Genomic DNA, 25,467 nt, shown 5'->3' with positions numbered 1-25,467 from the left:
GAAGACAAGCAAGCTTTAGAGGTGAAGAAAGCTAAAGGAGCTGATGGTGCCACAGTTAAACATCTCCTAAGACATCAACATTATTTGAACTGTCTTGCAACTGGGCAAGATTACTATGAGAATGTGACAAGAATTAAATCTACAAATCATCATCTTCAGACCTTAACCATGAACAAGAAAGTATTATCCTTTGACGATGACAAGAGGTTTATTCTGGAAGATGGCATCAATACTCTTGCGCTTGGTCATTATAAAATTGATCAAACATAGTTAGGTTCTAAATGTGTAGATATATAATAAATGCAAATGTTAAAAAACTCCAGTCTTTTATTTATTTACCCTTACCATCCTCTTGATAGAATTGGTCAAACATATATCTATATTTGCCATTATTCTTTGACCTTTCTTTGTCTATTACGAAAAAGCCATATTTTGTTTTATCCCAACATTGATGACAGAGATTTTTAAATTGGTCAAATGAAAAGTCATTACCAACATGATTGTGATATACATGTTTTAAATTTAAATCATCTTGTTTGAATAATATTAGGAAATTTACATTATCACGTAAATGTTTGTGTACTTTGCTGTAAGATTGACACAAGTAAAAACAGTTAATATTTTTATGTCGACCCATTGAGAAAAATTGTGTAATATTTGGACTATTTATGTCATCAAATACAACAACTGACTGTGATTTTACATCATTTGGTGTGATTTCACAGTCAGTAAACGTGTGTAATTTCACTTCATCACACAAACTAAATATTTCAATTATTTTTTTATATTTTTCTTGTTCTAAAGATTTAGATATTAAATATAAGTTTGCAAATTTTAATCCTTCCTTTCTTACAATTAAGTTATAAATTACAACCGTCTTCCCACTTCCACTTGGACCGCAAATAACACATCGAATATTGGTAGGAAACAGACCCAACTTCTTTGGTATATTTTCCTTAGTATGTACTATTTTAAATTTATGTTTTTGTTGAATAAAAGACATTTTTTATATAATAAAAACGGTAAAAATGATAATAAGAAAACATGTAAAAAGGGCAAAGGTTTATTCCTAAAGCCTTACAGGGGTCGAGGGTTATTGAATACTCTTATAAATAACCTTCCATTTCCACTTCACATACCATCTTATCAGTACTGTGGACCTGGGACGAATGTACGTGAGAATTTAGCTAAAAATGTACCTCCAAAAAATAAACTAGACTCTTATTGTAAAGAGCATGACATATTCTACATGAATAATCCCGATTCCGCTGCTCGGAACAAAGCAGACATGAGATTAGCAGACTTAGCTTGGACTAGAGTAACGGCCAAGGACGCAAGTCTTGCTTAAAGAGCAGCTGCTTATGCCGTGACAAATTTGATGAAGGCAAAAGCAAAAATGGGAATGGGATTAAAATTTAATAAAAAAGATGGACAACTACCAGCTGTTAGAGGCCGCAAAAGACGTGCCTCACTTCAGGGGAGTGTACCTAAAAAGCGAGCTAAAAAATCTAACACCAAGAGTAAAAGAGTGCGGAATAGTTAATTTAGATAGCTCATCTGGCACACATTGGACAGCATATCGTAAAAATAAAGATATTGTAATTTATTTTGACCCATTTGGAATCCAACCTCCAAAAGAAGTAATTAAATATTTTGAGGGATATAAAATCTACTATACAACCGATCAAATACAAGATTTAAATAGTTCAATTTGTGGAATTTTATGTTTATCATTCATAAAAAATATTTTTTAACAAAAATGGATTCATTTACTATAACATTTTCGGGTACAGAGCCAGAGCTAAAGTCAGTGTTCTTTCCTCCCATAGAATTAAATGATGATTATGTAATTGGATTAGTAGATTTTCAAAGTTATAATTCTATAATTAATGTTAAAAAACCTCTAAATACTTTAACATATTACAAAGTAGAGAAAAAAACATTACCAAAGGGAGAGATCTCAGTTGATGATTTAAGCCAGTTATTAAATGGTAAACTTAAAGTTATAATAGATAAAAATGGAGAAGCATTAATTAATACTAAATCCAAACTTTTATTCAAAGGGCTTATTCCAAAATTAAATCAACTTAAAGGCAACAAATTAACCATTGGAGAAGGTGATGATGTTTTCTATTATGATCACAATGCTCCAGTTACAATAGAAATTTCTGAAGGAACATATGAGGTGGTTGAGCTTGCAAAGGAAATTCAAAAGCAAATCCCAGACTTTTTCCTTACAGCTAATAATAAAACTATGAAAGCGACATTACTTTCTAGCCACGTGTTTGATTTTACAAAACCATGTTTAGGGTCTGTTTTATTGGGATTTAAAGGTATTTCTACTCCTGGTGTTCAGTTTGAATCTACAAATAAAATAAACATTAATAATGTAAATGTGATTAGAGTAAAATGTAATATTGCAAACGGGTCCTATTTAAACGGCAACAAATCACACACCATACATAGCTTTTATCCAGAAGCTCCTCCTGGCTACAAAATTATTGAAGTTCCAAGAAATATTATATATTTTCCTGTAAATAAGAGAAGTTTAGATGTTGTCAGTATTACATTTGCCGATCAACACGACAAGGCAATTGACTTTAACGGAGAAGAAACTACAATTACTTGTCATATAAAAAAGATATGAGAATTTATAACAATTTATCTATAAGTGTACAAAATGCTAGGTTCCTAAAATCAATAGGACTAAAGTTAAAATTTTCTATTAATAAAAATGGAAGATTTTCTAGACGTTACAGGGAAATCCCAATTCGACGATAGTGTGGTTAAAATTACAAATCACTCATATGTTCCCCACAACACTTTGGCAATAAATAATTCTGATGAAATTCGAATATGTATTAATAATCAAGATTTGCTAACTCTCCCATGTAGAAGTTATCTGTATATTAAGGGAGAAATTGAGAATCATGATAAAGGTCATTTTATAAATAATGCATTTGCGTTCTTATTTGATGAAATTAGATACGAAGTTGCAGGTAAAGAAATAGACATTGTAAGAAACCCAGGAATTTCTAGTCTTATGAAAATATTGAGCTCTTACAATAAAACTACTAAATTGTCAAATGTGGCATTTGATTCTGACACAAATTTAAAAGAGTTCCATAAAGGTGGTAAGTTTAGTACATGTTTGCCATTAGAGCTGTTAATGGGTGTATTTGAGGATTTTAATAAGGTATTAGTAAATGTCAAACAAGAATTGGTGTTGAAAAGATCCAAAAATGATTTGAATTGTATATTAACAACCACTAGTGCTCCAGCCAGTGGCACTGCTGATACAATTCCTAAAATTACACTTAACTCAATTCAATGGGTGATGCCACATGTGATACCATCAGATGGGGAGAAGTTACAATTACAAAAGATGTTATTGCAAAATAAAAATTTGCAAATTGCATTTAGAAGTTTAGAGCTGCATGAACTTCCATCATATCCCAATACCACAAGACATACGTGGTCAGTAAAGACCTCTTCAAGTTTGGAGAAGCCTAGGTATATTATATTTGGTTTTCAAACAACTAGGGATAATAGTGCACGAAAAAGAACTGATGAATTTGATCACTGTAAGTTAAAAAATCTCAAAGTATTTCTAAACTCTGAATATTATCCTTATAGTGATTTAAATCTCGACTTTGAAAATGGAGATGTCTCTAAAGCTTATGAGATGTTTATGAGGTTCAGAGAGACTTACTATAATACTATCCCAGATCCTATGATTAGTAGGGCTGAGTTTATGAAGAAATATCCACTAATTGTAATAGATTGTTCTAGACAGAACGAAACAGTGAAGGAAGGAATTGTTGATATTAAATTAGAGATTGAAACTGCAGAAAATGTACCAGCAAATACATCTGCATATTGTTTGATAATACATGATAAAGTGTTTGAGTACAATCCTTTGTCAAATGAGATAAATAAAATGTAAATAAAAGATGAAAAACATTCAACAAGAATTGGTTGACTCTGCAAATCAAATACGAGAGAAATATAGAGCTTTAAAACGTGGCAAGTTTCTAGAGGCTGAAGAGAGGTTCCAAACATTCCAACCTTTAATAGAGCCATTACAAGAATTAAAAAAAATCACATCTATTGGTAAAACAGAGAGACCTCGAATGGAGATTCTCCCAATGACTCCATCTAGAATACCAATAATACCAAGATTACAACCATTACAACCATTACAACCATCCACCCCACAGAAATTAGATTTTGGTCTTTTAGCATCAGACTATGTAGGAAATTACCTCAGTAAAAGTAGTATGACAGACACTACATATGGTATTAGACGAGAAGCAAATAAATTTTTTATTGGAAATAAGGAAGTTGATATTGCCAATGATGATGTTACAGTTGCAAATAAAACCTACAAGGGGACAAAAGGCTTGTGGCAGTTGTTAACTTTAAAAGAACCTGAGGATTATACTCAGGCTGATTTGCAAAATTATAAAGACATTTTGGAAGCTACAAATGGGCATTCAAAGAGTTACAAAGACGGTGCACCAATTTCAAGTAATAGACATACTAAATATCTTAATATAATTAAACCTCTATTTAAATCTGTTGGTGAAGGTTTGAGACAAGTGACTGGTAATAAAATAGACTATATTTATTGGGATGATCCTAATGAGCTTGTAGATAGGTTAAGACTTCTTTGGCTAAGTCGCCAAGCCGGTAACTCAGGAGTGGATAATGAAATAGATTCCATTATTGAGGAATTGAGAGAAAGTGGTATTATTTATTAAATAAAAATATGTTTATAGATAAATTTTATCGTTTATATAATCCATATAATAAGCCTGCAGAACCCAGGGCTAGTCATGAACCTACTTTAAATTTAAAAGACGATAGTTGGAATTGTTTAAACCGTAAAATTGGTAATGTTAAAGATGGGGAGTTTGTAGATGATGTATCAACTTTGGGTCAGACATTAACTAGAAAAGGTGATGTATTTTTACAAGGTAAAACTAAATATGAGTTTTTAGAATCTAAGAATAAAAATTGGAATGCTAAAAAACAGAAAATTACTAATGTGGAAAAGGGTGAAAGTTTAGATGATGTGCCCACTTTACAACAGACTTTAATACGAAAAGAAGATGGTAAATTTGTACAAGACAATAATAATTATGAATTTTTAGAATCAGAAAATGGTGTTTGGAATGCTAAGAAACGGAAAATTACTAATGTGGAAAAGGGTGAAAGTTTAAATGATGTGCCCACTTTACAACAGACTTTAATACGAAAAGAAGATGGTAAATTTGTACAAGACGATAATAATTATGCATTTTTAGAATCAGAGAATGGTGTTTGGAATGCTAAGAAACAGAAACTTAGCGATTTGATGGAAGGTACAGATAGTAAAGATGCTGTGAATGTTTCACAAGTTCCAAAAATGGAAGCAGGCTATTGGGATTTTAATAATAAAAGGTTAGTATGTGTTAAACCTGCCATTGATGACACTGACTGTGTTACAAAAGAACAGACTATAACTTTTGATAATAAAGAAAAATGTTGGGATGCCAAAAAACAATATATAAGAAATCTACCAATGGGGGAATATTTAGATGATATTTGTTTAATGTCACAAGCTATGTATTATGATGGATCAAAATTTGTATATGCAGGAAGAAAATTTAATTTGATGGAATACAATCCTGATTTATTAGTTGCCGACCCTACATCTTTGAGCGGATTTAAGTATATAGATAATAGACCATATATACCAGAAAACTATGTATTTAAAAGAATGGAAGATAATCTATTGATTGGGGCTAATGGTTATATATTTACAGTACAAGGAAAGAGTGATGTTATAAAAAATGAATGAAATTGCATACGAACTTCATAAGCCTGCAAGAAAGAATTTCATTAGAAGGTCTTTTAAAGTATTAGGTATAAACGAAACTGTACAAATAGATTTAATTGATATGCAAAACTATGCTAGAGAGAATTCTGGCAATAAATATATTTTAACTTTAATAGATACATTTTCTAAAAAAGCTTATGCTGCTCCACTAAAGAATAAGACGGGTTTGGTGGTTACAGAAGTCATTAAAACCATTCTACCAAAGGGGGTTAAAAACATTCAATCTGACAATGGAAAAGAATTTTTTAATCAATATTTTAGCAAACTAATGAAAAAATTAAATATTAATCACTATCACACGTTTTCTACAACTAAGGCTGCAATTGTGGAGAGGTTTCAAAGAACTTTAAAGAATTGGTTATATAGGGAATTTAGTGCTCAGGGGAGTTATAAATGGTTGGATTTTCTTCCAAAGTTAATTCGAAAATATAATAATAAGGTCCATAGATCTATAGGAATGAAGCCTAACCAAGTGAGTATTAAGAATAGTAAATACGTGCATGAGAGGTTGACTTCTAAAGTAGTGCAAGTTAAAAAGCCAAGATATAAGGTAGGTGATAGTGTGAGGATTTCCAAGTATAAACATGTTTTTAGTAAAGGTTATACTCCGAATTGGACAGGGGAACTATTTACAATAGCAGAAGTTAAAAATACAAAGCCTGTGACCTATATCTTGAAAGATGAAAATGGCAATATAATCAGGGGAGGCTTCTATACAGAGGAGTTGTTAAAGACCAAGTATAAAGACATGTATTTGATAGAAAAAGTAATTAGGAGGAAGGGTGATTTATTGTATGTCAAATGGCTTGGATTCCCAAGTAGCCAGAACTCATGGATTTCCACTAAGGATGTCCAAGGGAGCGCGCCATGAGTCGGGAGCGCGCACGAGTTCGCGTGCAAACCTCGCTCGATTTTGTGAATGGATGTGGATTTGAAATAGTAATAGTGTTATACAATGGTATTGAACATTTATATAGGCTTGTATAGGCCGAGAGCTGGATTTTTAAAAAAGTGGCTAAAAAAAGCTCACCATGTTATTCTTATGGGGAAAACGTGCCTAAAGTGTCATAGGACCCGTATATTGCTACTACTACTATCGATTAAAATTAAATTCTACTATGTAATTTAATGGAGAGAGATTTCGAATACACTGGAATTTTCCTTCGCCTTAGATACCTATCGATTTAAATTTCGAGATAAGTAGAGCTACAAATTATTGAAAGCTCCAAACCCTCAGGATTATTATGTTGTCAAAAAGCTATGTTGGCGATTGGGAGAATTTGAACCCAGCCCTCAAAGACAAAAATACCACGCATTAACCGGACCAACCTACTTTACGATGGTTCGTAAGTTATATGAAACGTCAAAGTCTGATTACTTAGTCGCCGAGTCGAGTTGTATTCCGGAGTGGAAGCTCAACTGTAAATGACTAATGAGTTGTCATATTCATAAATAATGATCCAACAACAACACAAACATTGCTGAGAACCTAATTATGTATTATTAACTTAATTACCTGCAGCTATTGTAAATTGTTTAAATAAATAAATGAATGAAAGAATGAATGAATGTATGAATGAATGAATGAACGAACGAATGAACGAACGAACGAACGAATGAATGAATGAATAAATAAATAATAAATAAATAAATTACCAAACAGCAAATCAAACGTATTTGAACACAGAAAAGATAACAGTAAATGGTTTACTGGTAGGAGAACCAATTAATTACAGTATGATGTAAAAATAAAGATTTAGTAGGTATTAAATCCAAATTGGTAGCTTCCAGTCGTATAATGTTTTTCGATAAAATGCTTGGTGTTAAACCAATCAATTACTGTTACAGGTACTTAAATACGGGGTATTCAAAAGGATGCCAGGATTTTAATGGTAAAATTGTATATTGGTGTATACATTGTGTACACTAATTTCTAAACTCTGTATATGTGTATACTTTATGTTTTACAAGATCATTAGCAGTTTTTAAAATAGCAAGATTCATTCAATCCTTTTTTGTTTACAAAAATTAAATTAGTTGTCTCGAAATTTAATAATAGTACTATACATTTTTATAAAATTGCGATCTGAATCGTTTCAATTATTGCAACTAGTTTCAACACGACATTGGGATAATCATAAGTGCTGGATGTTTTCTTGTTGCAAAAACACATCCAATGTTGACCTGATTGTTGAGTTTAAACTAGCTGCTATCCCCCAACAATTCAGGTAGCACCAATGCTAAGTTTTTACGATGAATTTTAGTATTTAATTTCGACCAGGAGGGTAAATTCAACAAAATTAAGTATAAATAGTAATTGGGAAGAAAAAGAATGAAGCTAAAGCAGTTATATTGTCTAATGTGTTACTAAATTACAAACAAAATTGAGACATGTTTAAAAATAAACTCTTTTTATCGATACATTTTTTATAGCTTCTCACAGATTAAAATATGATGGTTAGATTACAAGTCCAATGAACATAAATATATAAAATGTAGCTATACATTTTACAAATACTGTTCTTAATCAGTATTAAGAACATAAATGTTTTGCTGCAGAGTCGCTAAACAAGAAAAACAGTTTGTATGGTTAGGCCTACTTAAAGCCAGACAGACAGTTTGCTTAGTGCCTTCAAACGTCGCACTGCAATTTGGGTGCTGCTATAGAGTTGCCTACCTTTAGATGTACGGAACTTATCAGTGGGCCAGTTTCAACACATTCACAACTTACATTTAATAAAAAACCCTGTTGTATTCAAATGATCAATTATCATTTTAATAATGAACTCTTAAACTTCTTTGATTTATATAGTGGAAATAAAATGTGATTTGACTTAACCTACTGAAAAAATTGTTTTAAATTACATGAGTCACGCGTTAATGTACTGTAATAGTTTTAATTCTTAACATTACCTGGATTTTAGGACATAAGGTACATTTTCTCCATTCACATGCTGATTTCACCGACAAAAATTGTTCCGACCACTACTGTATCTTTTCTAAATGCAAATGAAGTATGTTTTATGTATTTTTACAGCCTTTCAAATATTTATATTACCAGTGTATATGGTTTGTACAGTTCTGGAGGACAAATTTCATTATACTCGTACGGAGATGCCATTAGACCAATACAACAGCTGTGTAAGGTTGTTTATTAGTAAGACTTCTGTATTTTGTAATATTCAAGTTTTTTATCCAATTACCTGCGTGTAGGTCATCCAACAGCAAGGCTCCACCTGGTTGGCATCCAACCCCCAGAACTCCAACTCTTCCTCGAACAAGGGTCCGCACACGTCCGTTGGATAGTGAAGCTTCCCCGTTCTGCGACAAACAAAAGTTGCAGAATATAATAACAGCTGTTAGGACTTTTAGTAGATGATATTGTCCAGTAGGTCGTGCATTAATTGCGCAAAGAGTTCCTTAACTGGCCAAGCCCTCATAGGGTCCCAAAAAATGTTCCTTAGGATTGCCAAGCCCAAGCCACCTGAGGATACTTTCCTACGCCGTAAACCATCACCATGGATTTCTATCCTAATCTAACCTAACGTAACCTAACCTACTCAATTACACAGTCAAAAAGGGCCACCACTTGGCACAGTTAAAACTTATTGGGTGGCTCCCTGGAGTAGTTGGCGCAATTCAAGAATACCTGACCACCTGACTCAGGTCAGTTGGCGCAATTAATGTCCACCCTTCAAGTACATAAAACGTTCTGATCCCATGGGCCACCAGTATCTTTTTTCCCCTAAACGGATGAACCTTCAGCTCAAAATTAGGCTCCAAACCACTTTTACGATCATAACATGGCTAGTGCAGTTTGTTTTATCTGTGACTGGCAAAATCTGCAAAATTTTACAACCAATTGGTGTTTGGATTTTAGTGGAAGTTCTACAATGCAGAAAAGTTCTCTCCTGAAATATAGAAAATGATTATGTTTTCTAGACTTATAAACCTATAACTTTTATGGTGGGCTACGGATAATCGCTTAAGGCATTACCACACAGCTATAATTATTAATTAGACAGAATATAAACACGGTCTACAGGACAGAAGACCCGATTGCTAACCATTGGAATAGCCATGCTATTTCAGTAGACCATGCAATAATATTTTGTATAAAAAAACGTAAATATAAAATTTAGAAATTATGACAAAATACGTAGAACTATGGTACTCAATGGATTACAGACACTTTACGTTTAAACAGTAATGTTATTGTTTTAATATGCTAAACTCTCGTAATTAAGGTGAAATAATAAACGCGATCGGTTCAAATTGTACAACCAAGATACATAATCTATTTAACATATTTTTATATTCCTTGCATAGAAAAGTGATCTTTTTAACACGGGAAAATGAGTTTAATTTTTCTACGTTTTTAGAAAAACATTTTGAGAAGTGCATCCCACTTGAGTGAAGTCTAAGGGATAAATAATTTCATGTGACGCTATAGTTTTTTTTCTTTCTTGTTAAAATTGCCAACATTGTAGTAATGATTTTTGTTTAATGCAAAACGATTTCAGTTTGATGTATGATAAGAATATGTAGGTATAAAAACATGAAGACTTCATTATAAGTTGTCTTTGAGTTTATTAGATTTTAAATATAAAGATAATTTCATTCATTCATAATGTAAGAGTACCATGTATATTAACGTGGTTTGGTACTTCACTGATGTAAATCATGAATATTGAAAGTATGACTGTAATGTTACATCATAATAATCGAAAATACTGTTTAATACTTTAAACCACACTCTCATTCTGATTCATAATTATCATAATTATGATTTACCAACTACAAACAGTGAAGCTGTACAAGCACAATTTTCTGTTAAAAGTAATTACAATCATCACTAACGTTGTTTTATCCAGCTTGGGTCATGACTATGCAATGTGCTGCGGGTTGTGTGCAAGTAAACAGCTATGTGTGTAAACAGAATTTAATATGGATGGAACGCCCCATTGACAACTATTCTCGTCAAAACTGTATGAATATTTATAAACAATATACATTTTAGATTACAATATTTGATGGCGTCAACCAAAAGAGGCACAAAATGGATCACCCCAGTTGACAATGAAATGAAAATGATTAAGTAATTACAGTAGGGATTTATCTGGGTAGTTGATGGAGTGTGGTGTCTTCTATCTGAAGGTTGCTGGTTCGTACCTAAACGGTGTTAATTCTGGACGCAAATATTTTTTGCCCTGTGATATTAATCTTATTCTTTTACGTGTGTGTCGTTACACCATTATTTGACCTTCACCCCGAAAAAATCCCTAAAAGTTCCGAAAATGTGAAAAAATTGATAAAAACCGGAAGATAAAACATTATTGTGCCGGTCTGAAGACAGCTCGTAGATCGACAGTTCCAATCCCACGACACTACGTTTATAAACGTTATAAACTTGTGATGTGTAAAAATGCTTGTGCATTAATTACGCCAAAGAGTTCCATAATTGCGCCAAGTCATCAAAGGGTCCCAAAAATGTGCCTTAGTTGTGTCAAGCCCAAGCCAGGTAGGGTGAGTTGCCACAGAAGGAATGGCCTAGTTCACGTGTCATCCTAACCTATCCTAAACTAACTTAATCTAACCTTCCTAACCTAACCTAACCTAACCTAACCAACCTAACCTACTCAATTATACAGTCAAAGAGAGCCTCCACTTGGTGCAGTTAATAAACGAATCGGGTGGCTCCCTGGAGTAGTTGGCGCAATTCAGGAATGCCCGACTACCTAGGTCAGTTGGCGCAATTAATGCCCGCCCATAAAAATATACCTGAAATGATCGAAAATTAACGTATCAAAGCTAACCAAGAAAAAGTGTTAAGTGCCGATAAAAAACGTAACTAAGCATTCAGATGGGTTTAATTAATTATAGAAATATACATTCTCTCTCTGAAGTTGTGATCTCGTCTTCAAACGGATCTCACCAAAGTAACTAGGAGAGATTACTTCGTCCTTTAAGTTTGAGCTTGGGGAAATGAAGCTAATGTACAAGGGTATTACTTCTGTAACGTACCATTTGGAACATCGCCTTTATACAAATAATTAAATGTATTGTTTTCCAGGTGTAAAAGAGTTAGTTTGAACTTATATGGGTTGGATATTAAAAAATAAACTGAATTCTGCCCTGGAGTACATTATTTTATATATATATAGTGTAAATTAGGGTTCTTTTATAAACACAAAATATGATAATCTATTATTACTGAAACACAATAGGGCCTGATAAAACTCACAAACAAGAGTAAATATTAATTAAGAGTTCTTTGAGCCTAGACGTCCCAAGTCGTAAAAAAAATTAAAAACCTACATCGAAAATTTCTAATACCACAGTGTACTAGACATTTAAACTTCAATCACTCTGGTGTTTGAACAAATATTTTGAGAGGATACATTACTTCCCAGCGGCTGTTTGAAATTGACGAAATTAACATTGCTCTTATGGTTGGCAAATCCAAGATGGCCGTTAGCTTCAATGAACTCCCTTCGAGAACAGTTCAAAACTACAACCAACATTTCTCATCTCACAGTTTACATATTTAAATTATAATCACTTTGGTGTTTGAATAATATATTTTTGGACGATAAATAACTCTTCAGCAGGTGTTTGAAACTATCCAAGATGGCCGCTAGCCTCAAAGGACTCTTAATTAATAATACCACTGGAGATAGCTCTTTAATAGTTAATTTTTTGATCTGGTATCTTATGCTGATATAGGTTATAAAAACATATCAGAATATAACTTTTTGATTTCACAGAGTTTTGTGGATTTTCTCAAATAATTAGTTTATCTTTACTAAAACTTCTATGTTTGTTTTCCACTTCACAATTATCAATTATTTAAGATGGAGACGCCACTAGGTGCGTATTTTAACCCAAATATGAATGAAGGATGAGTGTAGGATGAGTGGCGCTATCTTGTAGTATTGTTAGTGACTAAGGCCAGCATGTTTCTTAGACACAGCTGTTAATTAATAGCCCATATAGCCAATGGCAACTAAGGAACCTACAGTTTGTAGTAGAATTCAAACCACATTTTTCCTTGTAATTAACGATTTGGTCTAATTATCAGGACTGCGGATAGTCGTTGTACTCACTAGTGCGGACGTTAATACACACCAGGGAGCATCACATCCACACTTATAGACGGTCCAACAATTCCGTCACATCAATCCGCAACGACCTATAACAATGCAAATCAGTTTGTAGCGGAGGCGTCAAAGAAGCAACTGAACCGATTTTTACACTTGACGCCTCTGGAACCTTAATGTTTGATGAATCAGTTAACTTCTTAATTGGTAGTAATTACTCAAAATTACAGACCATATTCATAATAATCACCGTATTACTAACAAAAACCACTACTGAAACCTATCAATTCTTTAAACGTTATTAATTCAATAAAACGTCAACTTTTAAATTCATGATAAATATGATCTGCTAACTTTTTTGAATACGTTGATTTATAGAACCGTGTTCTCAAAGTCTGATACATTATTGTCGGTGATAACAAATACACGCACTTACATACTAGTAAGATATCATCTTTAAATATGATGATAGCAAGGCTCGTTTCGAACAATCCCAGATATGAACCGTACGAACTAATCGTATATGTTATAAAAAAAAAAAAAAAAAAAAAAAAAAAAAAACACACACTTACATACATGTTGTTTAAAGGTTTATTGCGGACATTTTCCATCTCGATGGTAAAAAACAATACACAACGTTTCGAGATCTGGAATCTGATCCTCAGGTGAAAAAAAAACTTAACCAACACATTACAACTAACAATAAACAAAAGCCCAACCTAAGCTGAAACACATTACAAAGGGTAGCAGTAAAAAATTATGCCCTGGTGAAAATCAGCCTCATGGAGTCATTGCGAACGGTGCGATTAGTGTTCCACTGTGTGAGCTGTTCACACTACACTTTTTATAGACTAGTGTTTTGCGATTGGTTATTATTTGCATGTTGTATCATGACTTAACTGCTATACAGTGCATAGTTTTTTACTGCTACCCTTTGTAGTGTATTCCAACACAGGTTGGGCGTTTGTGTATTGTTAGTTGTAATGTGTTAGTTAAGTTTTTTTTCACCTGAGTACGCTATCAGATTTCAGATCCCGAAACTTTGTGTACTGTTTTTTACCATCGTGATGGAAAATGCACGCAATAAACAATTAAACAACATTAACTCACCATCACCAACAACGAACTTCAAACAAAGAACTAATATACATATCTTAATGCTCTTAATTACTTTCTCGTTTCAAGTTGATTTCCTTAAGGTAGGGTAATGTTGATCCTTCATTTAGCTGGGAGAAGGGAAATAAAGCTAATGTACACGGGTATTAGTCATCGGCCACGCCAAATGTTTAAGAGTACTTTTTAACGCAAAAATCGTATTACAGGTTGACCTGTGTAAATCATAGGTATGCTTTTTTAACAGACAAACACCGTTAGTTGAGTATTCCTATACTCTAATACGAGCTATGTTTGTTTGACAGTCTGTCTGTCTGTCTGCTGTAATATATATAGAAATCCAGGGGAAGGATTTTGATAAAATTTTGAAATTAGGGACTTATAGGTTTAAAGTCATGTTTGACAAAAGAAAAATTCTACACAACACAACTCATTTCAAAATAAAAAAATAAAAATTTGCTTTATGGGTTGCCAAGTAACTATGTTGTTTGAACAGAATAACAAGGAAAAAGAAAATGGTATTTACTCAGGGGAGGTATAGAAGAGGCTACGATGACAGCTGAGATCTTCTGATTAGCTGAGGGAACGCCATTACCGTAACAAAACATTCAACAGCCATCGGCTTCGCTGGTCTATTGGTTAGCGTGCCGAGCTGATATACCGTAGGTTCCGGGTTCGAATCCCGCTGGTAGCGTTAACTATTTGTCCAAGATTTTTTTATTATCAGCAAGTTTGGTTTGGTTATTACAGTTTAATTTTATTATTAAGTCATTATAAAATTTTAATTGAACAATTTCTAGTTTTATTTAATAAACAGAATTATTTTTCCGATTACTAAACTTTTGTTATATTATTTCTTTATCAGCAAGTTTGGTTAGTTCGGTTAGGTTATGATAGTTTAATTTTATAATTAAAAAATAGTAAAATTGAATTTGAGGCATTTATAATTTTATTTTATGAACAGAACTATTTTTGCGATTAGTAAACCTTCATTGCCAAAGTGCTCTCTACTACAGCGCTGTTCGCGGAGGAATTTTGAACTAAATGCCTCATTTGTACCTCCCCTAAGTCAGACCCAAAGAAAATACTTGTAATTTTATCTGCTGCCATTGGTGAGCGTAAAGGTTGATCAATGGGTTTCAATGTCTAGAGGGAAGAAACATCTGTGCGAGTAGCACTTAAACTTAAGAAAGATTATAAAAGTGTATTTTTTTTTTGTATTGCCTACTTTTACATTAGAGAGTTATTATTATTTCAGCGATAAATATGGTTTGCAACAAAAATGTCTTTCGTAATTTATAAAATGTCTGTTTACGTCATTTTTTACAATTAAACCCAATTAATCGCAACCAAACAAGGCTCGGTCCCCCCGGTACTCATTATCTCATATAGTAATTAAGTCTGAACAAGAAATTCTGAATTACATTTTTATTCTATATTTTCACAATATACACAGCCTAGTTAAAAAATAACAGTTTTTTATCCTTTTTATTTAATTTTTGTTTTTTAATGTTAAAGTTAATTGTTTATTTAAGTAGCGACTTTTTACCACATAATACAATCCAAAACCTTCCACGTTATAAACTGTCAGTCAACTAAAACTCAGCCAACCTAATGTATTAGAACTGCGCTTGGATGAAAGACTAACTGAAAGGCTAACTGGCTGAAAATGAGAAAATGCGAGGTTGTTAAATAATGATTTATGATCACCCCAACTATTTTTTTAATACAATCCACAAAATACCTGCCTGGGTATACGAGTGGGTACAGAGCTTACTTTTTATTTGGGATTGGGGTCTATTTTGAAGCCAGTTGCCAATTGCCAATGCCTACTTTTAAGGATTATTTTGCACACAAGGTTAAATTAAATAGGATCACGACTAGGGTCCAACCATTCTCTAGCAATACAAAATGGTCACTGGCGTGAAATACAACAAATGAAATACACATTTTGTATAGTAAATTTAGTAAAATTTGCCGCGCCAAAAAAATTGAGTTTTGTCTGTTGGTATGTAAAATAAAATAAAATAAACACCATGCGTACGTTTCTGGATCATAAGGTAACGACCATCTCACTCGGAACAAGAGAGATGTCCACGGAACAAAAGCAATGTTCTGGTCAGACCCAAAATCTACCAGCTGACCCCCGGAACAAAAGTGGTTTAAAGAAATTATCCTTCAACCACGGATCAAAAGTGAAACAGCAAAACAATGCTCTCCCACTTTATGTGAACTTATATTTACTCTACTATCCACCCATTTAAGAAGTAATAAACCTTGGTTAATTGTTATAATAATTGTTTTGGTATAATTAGTAAAAACAAATTAGGATTTTTAATACTTTATAAATTTTAATTATAGCGTTCATTAACGTATTCAAAAAACAAATCCAGTAAATACACCTATAGTAAACTTATGATTTAAATATACTTTACTAGCTGTTTGGCCCGCTCTTTGCTCGGGCAAATCTTTGTCAAATAAATTAATCACATATGAAATATAAAGCTGAAAAAATTTAGATTAATCATCGGACGATGGAAATTAACTGCCAATTAAAAGGTATACATGCACTTGTTAGGTGTTGAATTCAACTGTTTTATATGCCAAAATATTAAAATATAGAGTAGAATCATTAACTATGGATTTTATGTATTAATTCTATCACATTTATATGTATTAATGTATACAAAGGTAGAATGTAAAATTGTACTACATACCAGAATTGTATATAGTGTACTACGTTTAAATATATGCAAAAGTTCATTAACCGCATGGAATCAAGAAACAAATCCTCATACTAAATATCAGAACAAAACCTACCATTAATTTACATCACCTTTTTTAAATTTTACTTTTATATATTTTGTTAGTAAACAAATAAAACTCAAATTCTTTCAAAACCGTTGACATGGGTACCTTTAAGAAGATCCCAGGGATAAGCCCTGAAAGATATCACAAAATTGATGGTGTATAAACCTACTCCATGAAATTCTACATGTATGAACCAAGTTTCGTGGCCATCGGTCCAGCGGTGTCTGAGTTTATTACTGCCAAATATACAAATTAACATCCTCTTTTATACTTATAGTTTTATATTAAGGTATTTAATTTGAAAGGTGAAATAGTAATAAAATTGACTGCCCTTGGTCCAAATTAAAGAGTGGTTACTACTTACAAAGCAACATCTGGTTATATTGCCAGTGTATACTGTCTAAGTTGTTTAGAGCTGCAATAAACTTGCTTTTAGAAACATAATATTGAGGTTGTGTTTGATTGTATTATTGCGTAATAAACAGCTGTATTACCCAACAAAGTTTATTGTGGTTATTTAACACTGTTATTAGAAACTAATAACATTGACTAAGGAAATAAAGTTTTTCATTTGTTTCCCTTGTCTGTGCTTTTTATTCTGGTTATCCTGTAGTTATAAGATTACATGGAATCTATATTATTAAAAGTATTTGAAATAATACACAATCAGTACCCATTTCATTACAACAGACATTGTCAGCGCTGCCAAGCAACGATTTATTATTACTAGAGGTCATCCAGTGGTCGAAAACTCGACCAGAAATATGTAATTTTCACCACACTTTGATGTTCTTAGCTGTTGATTGAAATTTCTTTCATTTGTTTTGATTTTCGGCTTTTATTTCGTTGTTATTTCGTCACCATTATGAAAAAAAATAAGGCCCGTGTACATTTTTTGTACATTTCAAATTAATTTTGTGTGCTTATTTTTGAGCCTACTTTATGTGATAAATAGATTCTGCACATCTCCAGGGAAATATCTTTCTCACAGTATGAGTAGATTTTCCCTGCGATGCACACGAGCTGAGTAAAAAGGCTTTAAAGATAAATGCTTGCCAATTAATATATAGATAGATAGTTTAATTTATGATAGTGCAATATTTTGTCAAAGTTATTAACACTCGAACCGTTACCAAGCGCAAAATACACATAAGGCAGGCTCCTTACACTAAAATAACAAGGAAGTCTACTTTCACTACTTAATTTTAATTGTAAAAAATATACCTTTATGTAATCATTGATATATTTCTTTGTAGGAAACAAAGGCCCGAATCATCTGTTTTGCAGTAAAACAAGACAGAACTGTTCATCACGACCAGATGGTAATAATTAATTTTCATCTGCAGTGATACATCATTGTACAGTCCGGGCTTGTTTTTACTCACTAAACAGTTGCTGACTCTTGGAAAACGATACAGTACTTTTAAATTATTATGATGAGCAAAAAATCAATAATGGTCCACTCGCTATGTATACAAAGCAATTATAAGATAAATACAATAATGATAAATTTATATAGAATAAAAGGATAATTATTAATTTTGTTTTATATTTTTATTTGGTGTAAAGATATTTTTTGTTAGTACATGTTAAAGTGCATTGAGGTAATATTTAAATGTAAATACTATTGCATAAATAAACGCAAATTTCATTTTATACCGTATGGCTAATTTATATGATTGTTAGTTGGATTGATTTTCTAATATTTATGCCCTTATTAAATTTATATTATTAGATTAGCGTTCCAGCTTTATAGCTTTGAATAGTGCATTTAGACTTACTATCCTATTGCAAAGTCTTATAATCCTTCTAGTTCTTTATAATCTTTTGTAGTGTTGATGAATGTGTAAAATTTATTTCTTGTCCATTTTGTAATTGTACACGTTTAATGTGGTTTGGTTTAATTTCTTGTACGTGTTTGTTTGATTTAAATTTGTAATTTCTTTGAGTTGCTCTGTCATTTGTTAGATCAGGTCCTAACATCAATGCTTAAGCAATAAATTAAGCTTTGAAATTAATTCGCTATTCAAAGCGTCTAATGAAACAAACATATATTTTCCATAATAATAATAGTTATTGTGTTCAGCTTATCAAAATATATTAAAAATTGTAGATTGTACTATTTTGCATAACATCAAATTGCTTTTAAAGAATTTTGATCAACTATATAACGATATTAGAGTTGGTTTATACAAAGCTGGCATACGAGAGTACGTATTATATCACAATTTTAATATCATAATTTATCATATTAAATTATAATCATAATGATAATTTTATAATTTTGTATGCAACTTTTAGGTCTTTCAATTATTAATAAAGGCTTAAATACTAGGAAAAGAAATAGTGAGTATTCAAACTTATCGCATATGATTTTTACTAGCATTTTTTAATATTTCTCAACCACGGATGAGACTGTGGGGACTCTTTTAACCCTTGTTTTTTGCTTACCTGGGTCCTGTGATTGGACCGTAGAATCTAACAAAGCAAGGGAAGTAGGTAAATACAAAAACGAACTGTACCAATAAAATTTAGTGGTGAGCTTTAGAACACATCACAGTCATGGATTTGTAGTCAGTAATGTTACTCAATGTGTCAAAGTATCGTATTGAATCGAACATGTTTATTGTCTCACTTTTACTGCCTTTGTATTTATTTAGCATAAAAAGTGACAAATTTTATGAACACAAGCATAATTGTGTCAAAAGTTACACCACTACTTTTAGATTTTTATTTAAAATACAAAATGGGTATGATATGCTTTCATCATGGTAAACAATTACGATGAAACTCAAGCATACTATGAAGTATTTAATCATATTCAATAATTCTATTGTGACCTTGTTTGAATTAAAACGCATGTAATATCTATGTGAGCGTTTATTGTTGATAAATTGATTATAATTAACACACACAACTCCAACATCCACTCAGCTTATAATTACACAGAAATAATGTAAGTTGGAAATGGAAGCTTAGTGAAGTAAAGGGGGACAGAAATGTGTAAAACAGGTCAAGGCATCTTTAATCTCGCATTTCTGAAAGGAAAAAGAAAATTGGGTTAAGAAGCACAATTAACTCAACAAACAACGCCTTTTGTGCTCAAGTTTGGAAAGAAAAGAACATCATTTGAACGACTTGTCTTTTCATCTGTATATTTAGGGGTGTCATTTTTATTTGTCGTTTTATATACGGCCAGTTAAAATTCCTAATAAATATATACATACAACTAAGAAGAACCCTTTGTTTTGTTTGAAATTCGTATAAAGAAAAGGTTCGTAGGATAGTAAAACGAATATAAATTGCACTTGTAGTGTTACAAAAGATTGTACAGCAATAATAATATAATAATTTATGGTGAAAATGCTATAATTGTTATATATTTTTTTTACTATTTCAAATTTAAACATTTAAACAGCTAAGCAGTGTAACCAATTACGTAGCAGTGTGTACACGTAAATTTCTCATAAAAATATATAACGTGGATAAAAATTGATGTATGCGTATTAAAAACCTCTGATAATAACACATTTTTAGTGTTATTTTAATTAAAATGCATTTTAAGTTAGGAACTCTACTTCAGAAAAGTATTTTAAGAGTTTGGTTCTTAGATTACTGTATAGAAAACGTATCTTTGTTCGAGTTTCAAAATTGGAATTTTCGGTTGACTTGTGTAATTAGTATCATATATTTAACTCATTAGAAGAATTTTCAGCTATATAGAAAAACACTATAAGAAATGTTAGTGGTACTGCAAAGTAAATGTATTGGTGGTTGGCGAAAGTAATGTAACAAAACCTTCACCAAAGTAATGGGGAAACATAAAAAAACCCTGAACATTAAAGTTTTATAATTGTTGTCATAGCTCGACGATCGATCTAAGTATAAAATCAATACATTTCATTACGCTTGGGGTTAGTTAAATATTCATACAAGCAGAGTGGTCGACTGGGTCTGACACCTTCTATACATATGAAATGTGTTTACCACATAAATAATTACAATACATAGTCAGTGACAGTGGCGTCGTCCTGTAATCCAGCTACTTGGAGGGGGCGAATTGTAGATATTTATAGGCATGCACTGTAGATGTGATACTCCCTGGTCTGGATTAACGTCCGCACTAGTGAGTACTGCCATAGACAAATATTTATGGTACTACGACTATCCGCATTACTATCCTTAATAGACCAATTCGTTAATTACAAGTAAAAATGTGGTTCAGATACCACTATAAACTGTATAGAAATCACTACTAAAAAACTGACAAATTTGACCATTTTTCAAAATCAAGGATAAAATCGCATGAAGTACGAAAATATAAAATACTCACAGAAAAAATGAATAGTACTAAAAACTGACTAAGTTGAATAAACTAAACGAATTTTTCACAAAAGAGAGTAATTTTAATATACAAATTAAACTAATTAAAATAGGTCCCTTAGTTGCCATTGGCTGTATGGCCTATTAATTAACAGCTGTATCTAAGGAACATGGACATTTTCCGTTAATTCACTACCCCTAGTTTTTAGAGCAATAGATTATTAGAAATAGAAGTGGTAGTGAATTAAACTTTAGTTAGGTTAGGTTGGGTTTTTCTAACTCTATGACTCTATACTAACCTAACCTAACTAAAGTTTAATTCACCACCACTAGCTTTTAGAGCGATAGATTATTAGCAATAGAAGTGGTAGTGAATTAAACTTTGGTTAGGTTAGGTTAGGTTAGTATAGAGTTATAGAGTTAGAAAACCCTAACCTAACCTAATCACATTCCACTAGAGGAAGTGAATTAACGGAAAAGTTCGAACAACTTGAACCAACACTATCTTTTGTCGTGTTATAAATACAACTAAATAACAAAACACAAGTAACGGATTACCTGAGTAAAGGTAGTGGACACAGTTTGTAAGAATATAGCTTATCTGAGATAAAAATCGAGTCATCAAACTAATATAAAAGCTGTGTTCAAATGTTTTCGCAGATTTTGTTTGGTGTAAAAACAAATACAAACCCTATAATACGAACGAGATACAACATCCGGCTTTGTTTGTAAAATGATCATCACGCTGTTGTTTTGTCTTTCTACGCAGCAACAAAAGGCTTTTGTAATCACGAATTAAACCTCAAAATATAGTAGAATAAATTCTAGGTATTTCATTCACTCTAGTCATTGTTTGATTTAACCGAATTGTTTTATAGAAATGTTGGTTTCATTGGATTATTTTGCTATGCCAACGTTTTTAACTTCTCTAAACTCTATGTAATTTGAAACTAAAATACTGTTAATTCAGTTTGTTCAATTACTACTAATTTACACAAAATAACTTTTACGCCACACTACATTATTTTGACAAACTTTCCACGCAAGGATTTAGTCCAGAAAACAGCTGTTTGCCACCAGCTTATTCAAATGGGGTTTCATTGCGTACTACTATACTGTAATGAGTTTTACCGGACAACAATCAGCTGATTATACTGTATTTAGGTAGCAATGAATGGGTTATAAACAAAAACATAACCTCTCTTAGAGGTTATGACTAGTGATCTTTAGTTCTTTAGTTGGTGGAAATATATAAGGATTTGTACAGATTTATGAGTATGGCGTAAACTATTGTACGTAGCTCGTCCAAAATGTGTGTACCGGACTCGTATGGTAATCCCGTACTCGACTTCGTCTCGGGAACGACCACACTCGTCCGGTAAACACTTATTTTCAGGACTAGTAACGTAATATACTATTGTTCCACTACTTTCAAAATAATAAAAATGTGTCCATCGGTTGCAATTTATATTAGGTAAATGATGTATATAGATAAGCTAAAATTACTATTTTAAATAAGAAAATATTGTTAAAAAAATTGCGTTATGTTTTTTTTTATTGAACGTAAAAGAAAAAAAAATACGAGAATATTGATGTTATTCAATTGTTCCATTTAAATTAAATCATAATAGGAAATGGACAGGATTAATATTTTCAATGGTCTGTAAAAGGTCAAAGAAGTCCACCAAACAAAGTCCTGTAAAATTTTTAATTCGTACGACTTATCATTCGGACTAGTTGACACATAAGGTAAAATATTATATTTTACGAAAATCTAAAGAGAACCTATTATGAACCTATATACAGTGTATTTAATTACCCGACACGTGGTAATTAAATAAATTAGTGTTTAAAGAGTCTTGTACATTGAACCCCTCCTTAGTGTATTATGTAGACCTAATTAGTAATTATCATATTGGCTTTATTTCCATAAGCCTGTTTGGTAAAGTGTATTATTATTAACATTTTAAATAGCAAACATAGTAAAGATTAATAGTGTTTTATGTTAAAACATAAGTACGTTAAACTGATGAATGTAGGTTTATTTTGTATAAAGAATTACATTTTTAATTGTCAACTTAGTATTTGATTTTTTGTCATAATTTATTCAAGAGAGTAAAACATTAAAACTAAAGTCCTTGAACCTTCTTAAAGTTGTTATTTCATGAAACTTAAGTTTGAAGATCTTGATGGAATATATGTAGTTATTTGTCTTGCAGTTATCCTTTGCTTAAGTTAGCTAAGATCTTCATTAATCGATAGTACACCCTACTAAATGAGCTTGGTATTCATTTTGGCTGATTTCCGCTATAAGGAAAAGCTATTTTCGAAGGAGGCATGGTGAGACCTAGACCCGGGACCGGGTAACTCTTTGAATTCTTTGAATTGGTTCACAAAAACTATTAGCTAAAAGTTTTATGCATTTAAAAGTTCTTAAACGTGAAAGGTCAAGCAAGTATGTTCACATTTTGATGAAATTTGGTATTAATGTTTATAAATGGATGGATTTGAATGAACTAGCAAGATAAACTACAGGGTATCGATAAGCTCCTTTAGTTAAAAAATTGGGGATTCAGTTTTTTATTTAAAACATTAAAATTCTCAGTTCCATTATGGATACCATTCCGGAGAACTTGAAAAATGCATAAAAGTTACCTGGAAAGACCCACAAACCCTACGTATAAACACCGCGTGTTATTCTTGAGGAGAATAAGTCAACTGTTGTAGTTTGCTTATTTATTGATATGTTGTTGATCACATTTTGTCGATTTTATTTATTTAAAGAAAGCTATTCTATTATCATCGAAAAATTTTCCTTCTCTGTCAAAACAAACCTAAGAAATTGTTGAATTGATGTTATTTAACTAGGGAATAAATCCGACACGTTTAAGGCACATTTTAGAAAGAAATTAATGAGAAAAATTGATTTTCACTCAGGCTATGGTTTACTATTTCGGCGGTATTTAGTTTTTAACACAATTTAAATGCTTTTTTTACAAATACTTAAGTTGGGCTTTCTGCTTGTGTTTGTGAAACTATTTTTGATGGTCGTAGTTTACATCTTGCTTCACAAATAAATATTTACTTACATAGTTTTTATAATTAAACCATTTCCTTCAAGTTATTTCGCTTAACAACTAACTGTAGTTAGTTTTTAAGAGTAAATAAAAAACAAACATAATAATATTCTTTTAAGCCAGCACTGACCAGTCTCTATTTAGCTTATAACACAAAGCTTCTTAAAAAGAAAATAGAAGATCCAATAAATTAACTTAACGATCCAACTACCTATAAAAATTGTATTAGATAACAAATAGTCAACAACTTATGTAGGCTAATACTTTGAGATGAAACCGCAATTAGGCCTACAGTTTCAGGGAAAACTCGAATGTAAATGTAAAGTCTGGGTACAATATTACTGCGAGGTTAGTTTTTATTTATTCAAGGACACAGGAGACATCGCATACGCTTCCAACATAAAACATGCTGCAGACCTAATCACAACCAGCTGATGTTATTGAAGTAGAACCACAGTGATACGTCATTCGTTGTCAATACATCCTCAGCATGAATACTTTATATTGTTAATGGTAGGCCTACTTTCAGTTTTAATTTTTATTCTTATTATGAATTAAACTACGAACTTTTATAATTTATGGATGGCTGACTAGCATGGTTGTTGTTGATCGGATATTTTTGAATCATCAATTGATCGTTTTTAAATTGCAATAGTTATATAAACATTTAAACAAGTTTGTGTACAAGTCATGTAAACAGTATTTAGATTCGGTTGTTACACTCGTCACTCCTAGTGTTCTTCTTTAGAATACAGCATTTTAAAAATAGGGGTTTTTAAATAATTTATTTATGTATGGCAAGATGTAGTTATTAAGTAAACTTTTTCACCCATTACTTCCCAAAAAATGTTTAGAGAACTTAAACATACTTCATATAAAGTTACAGTGTATTGGCAGGTATAGAACAAAACTAAATAAAACTTGCTAAATTAAACTTTATTTAAACTTGTTAAATAAAACTAAATTAGGTTCAATATGTAAAATATTGCCAGCAAACCCACCCACAAACAAAGTTAACGAAAAATGTAAGCAAATTAAAAAGTTATTTTATCAATTTAATGTTTATCAAAATTGAACGTTGATAAATAAATATCTGTTTTGCGTCATAAGTAGGTGTAAAAATATATATATATATATATATATATATATATATAATGAT

At 31.7% G+C, this 25,467-nt stretch overlaps 1 protein-coding gene across 1 annotated transcript in view; it reads right to left on the bottom strand.

Annotated features, from left to right (window-relative positions):
* Positions 1-25,467, bottom strand: part of LOC128988442 (potassium voltage-gated channel protein Shaw-like) — a 363,678-nt gene that overhangs the window by 30,953 nt on the left and 307,258 nt on the right. The window contains exon 4 of the mRNA XM_054409725.1: positions 9,088-9,205. Within this exon, the coding sequence (XP_054265700.1) occupies positions 9,088-9,205 (118 nt within the window). The remainder of the gene's footprint in view (positions 1-9,087; positions 9,206-25,467) is intronic.

This window comes from Macrosteles quadrilineatus, unplaced genomic scaffold, assembly GCF_028750875.1.
Source record: "Macrosteles quadrilineatus isolate MER2022 unplaced genomic scaffold, UCM_ALF_1.0 Scaffold_3__2_contigs__length_128488019, whole genome shotgun sequence".
NCBI classification, from domain to species: Eukaryota; Metazoa; Arthropoda; class Insecta; order Hemiptera; family Cicadellidae; genus Macrosteles; species Macrosteles quadrilineatus.
This window is presented reverse-complemented; position numbering and strand designations above follow the sequence as displayed.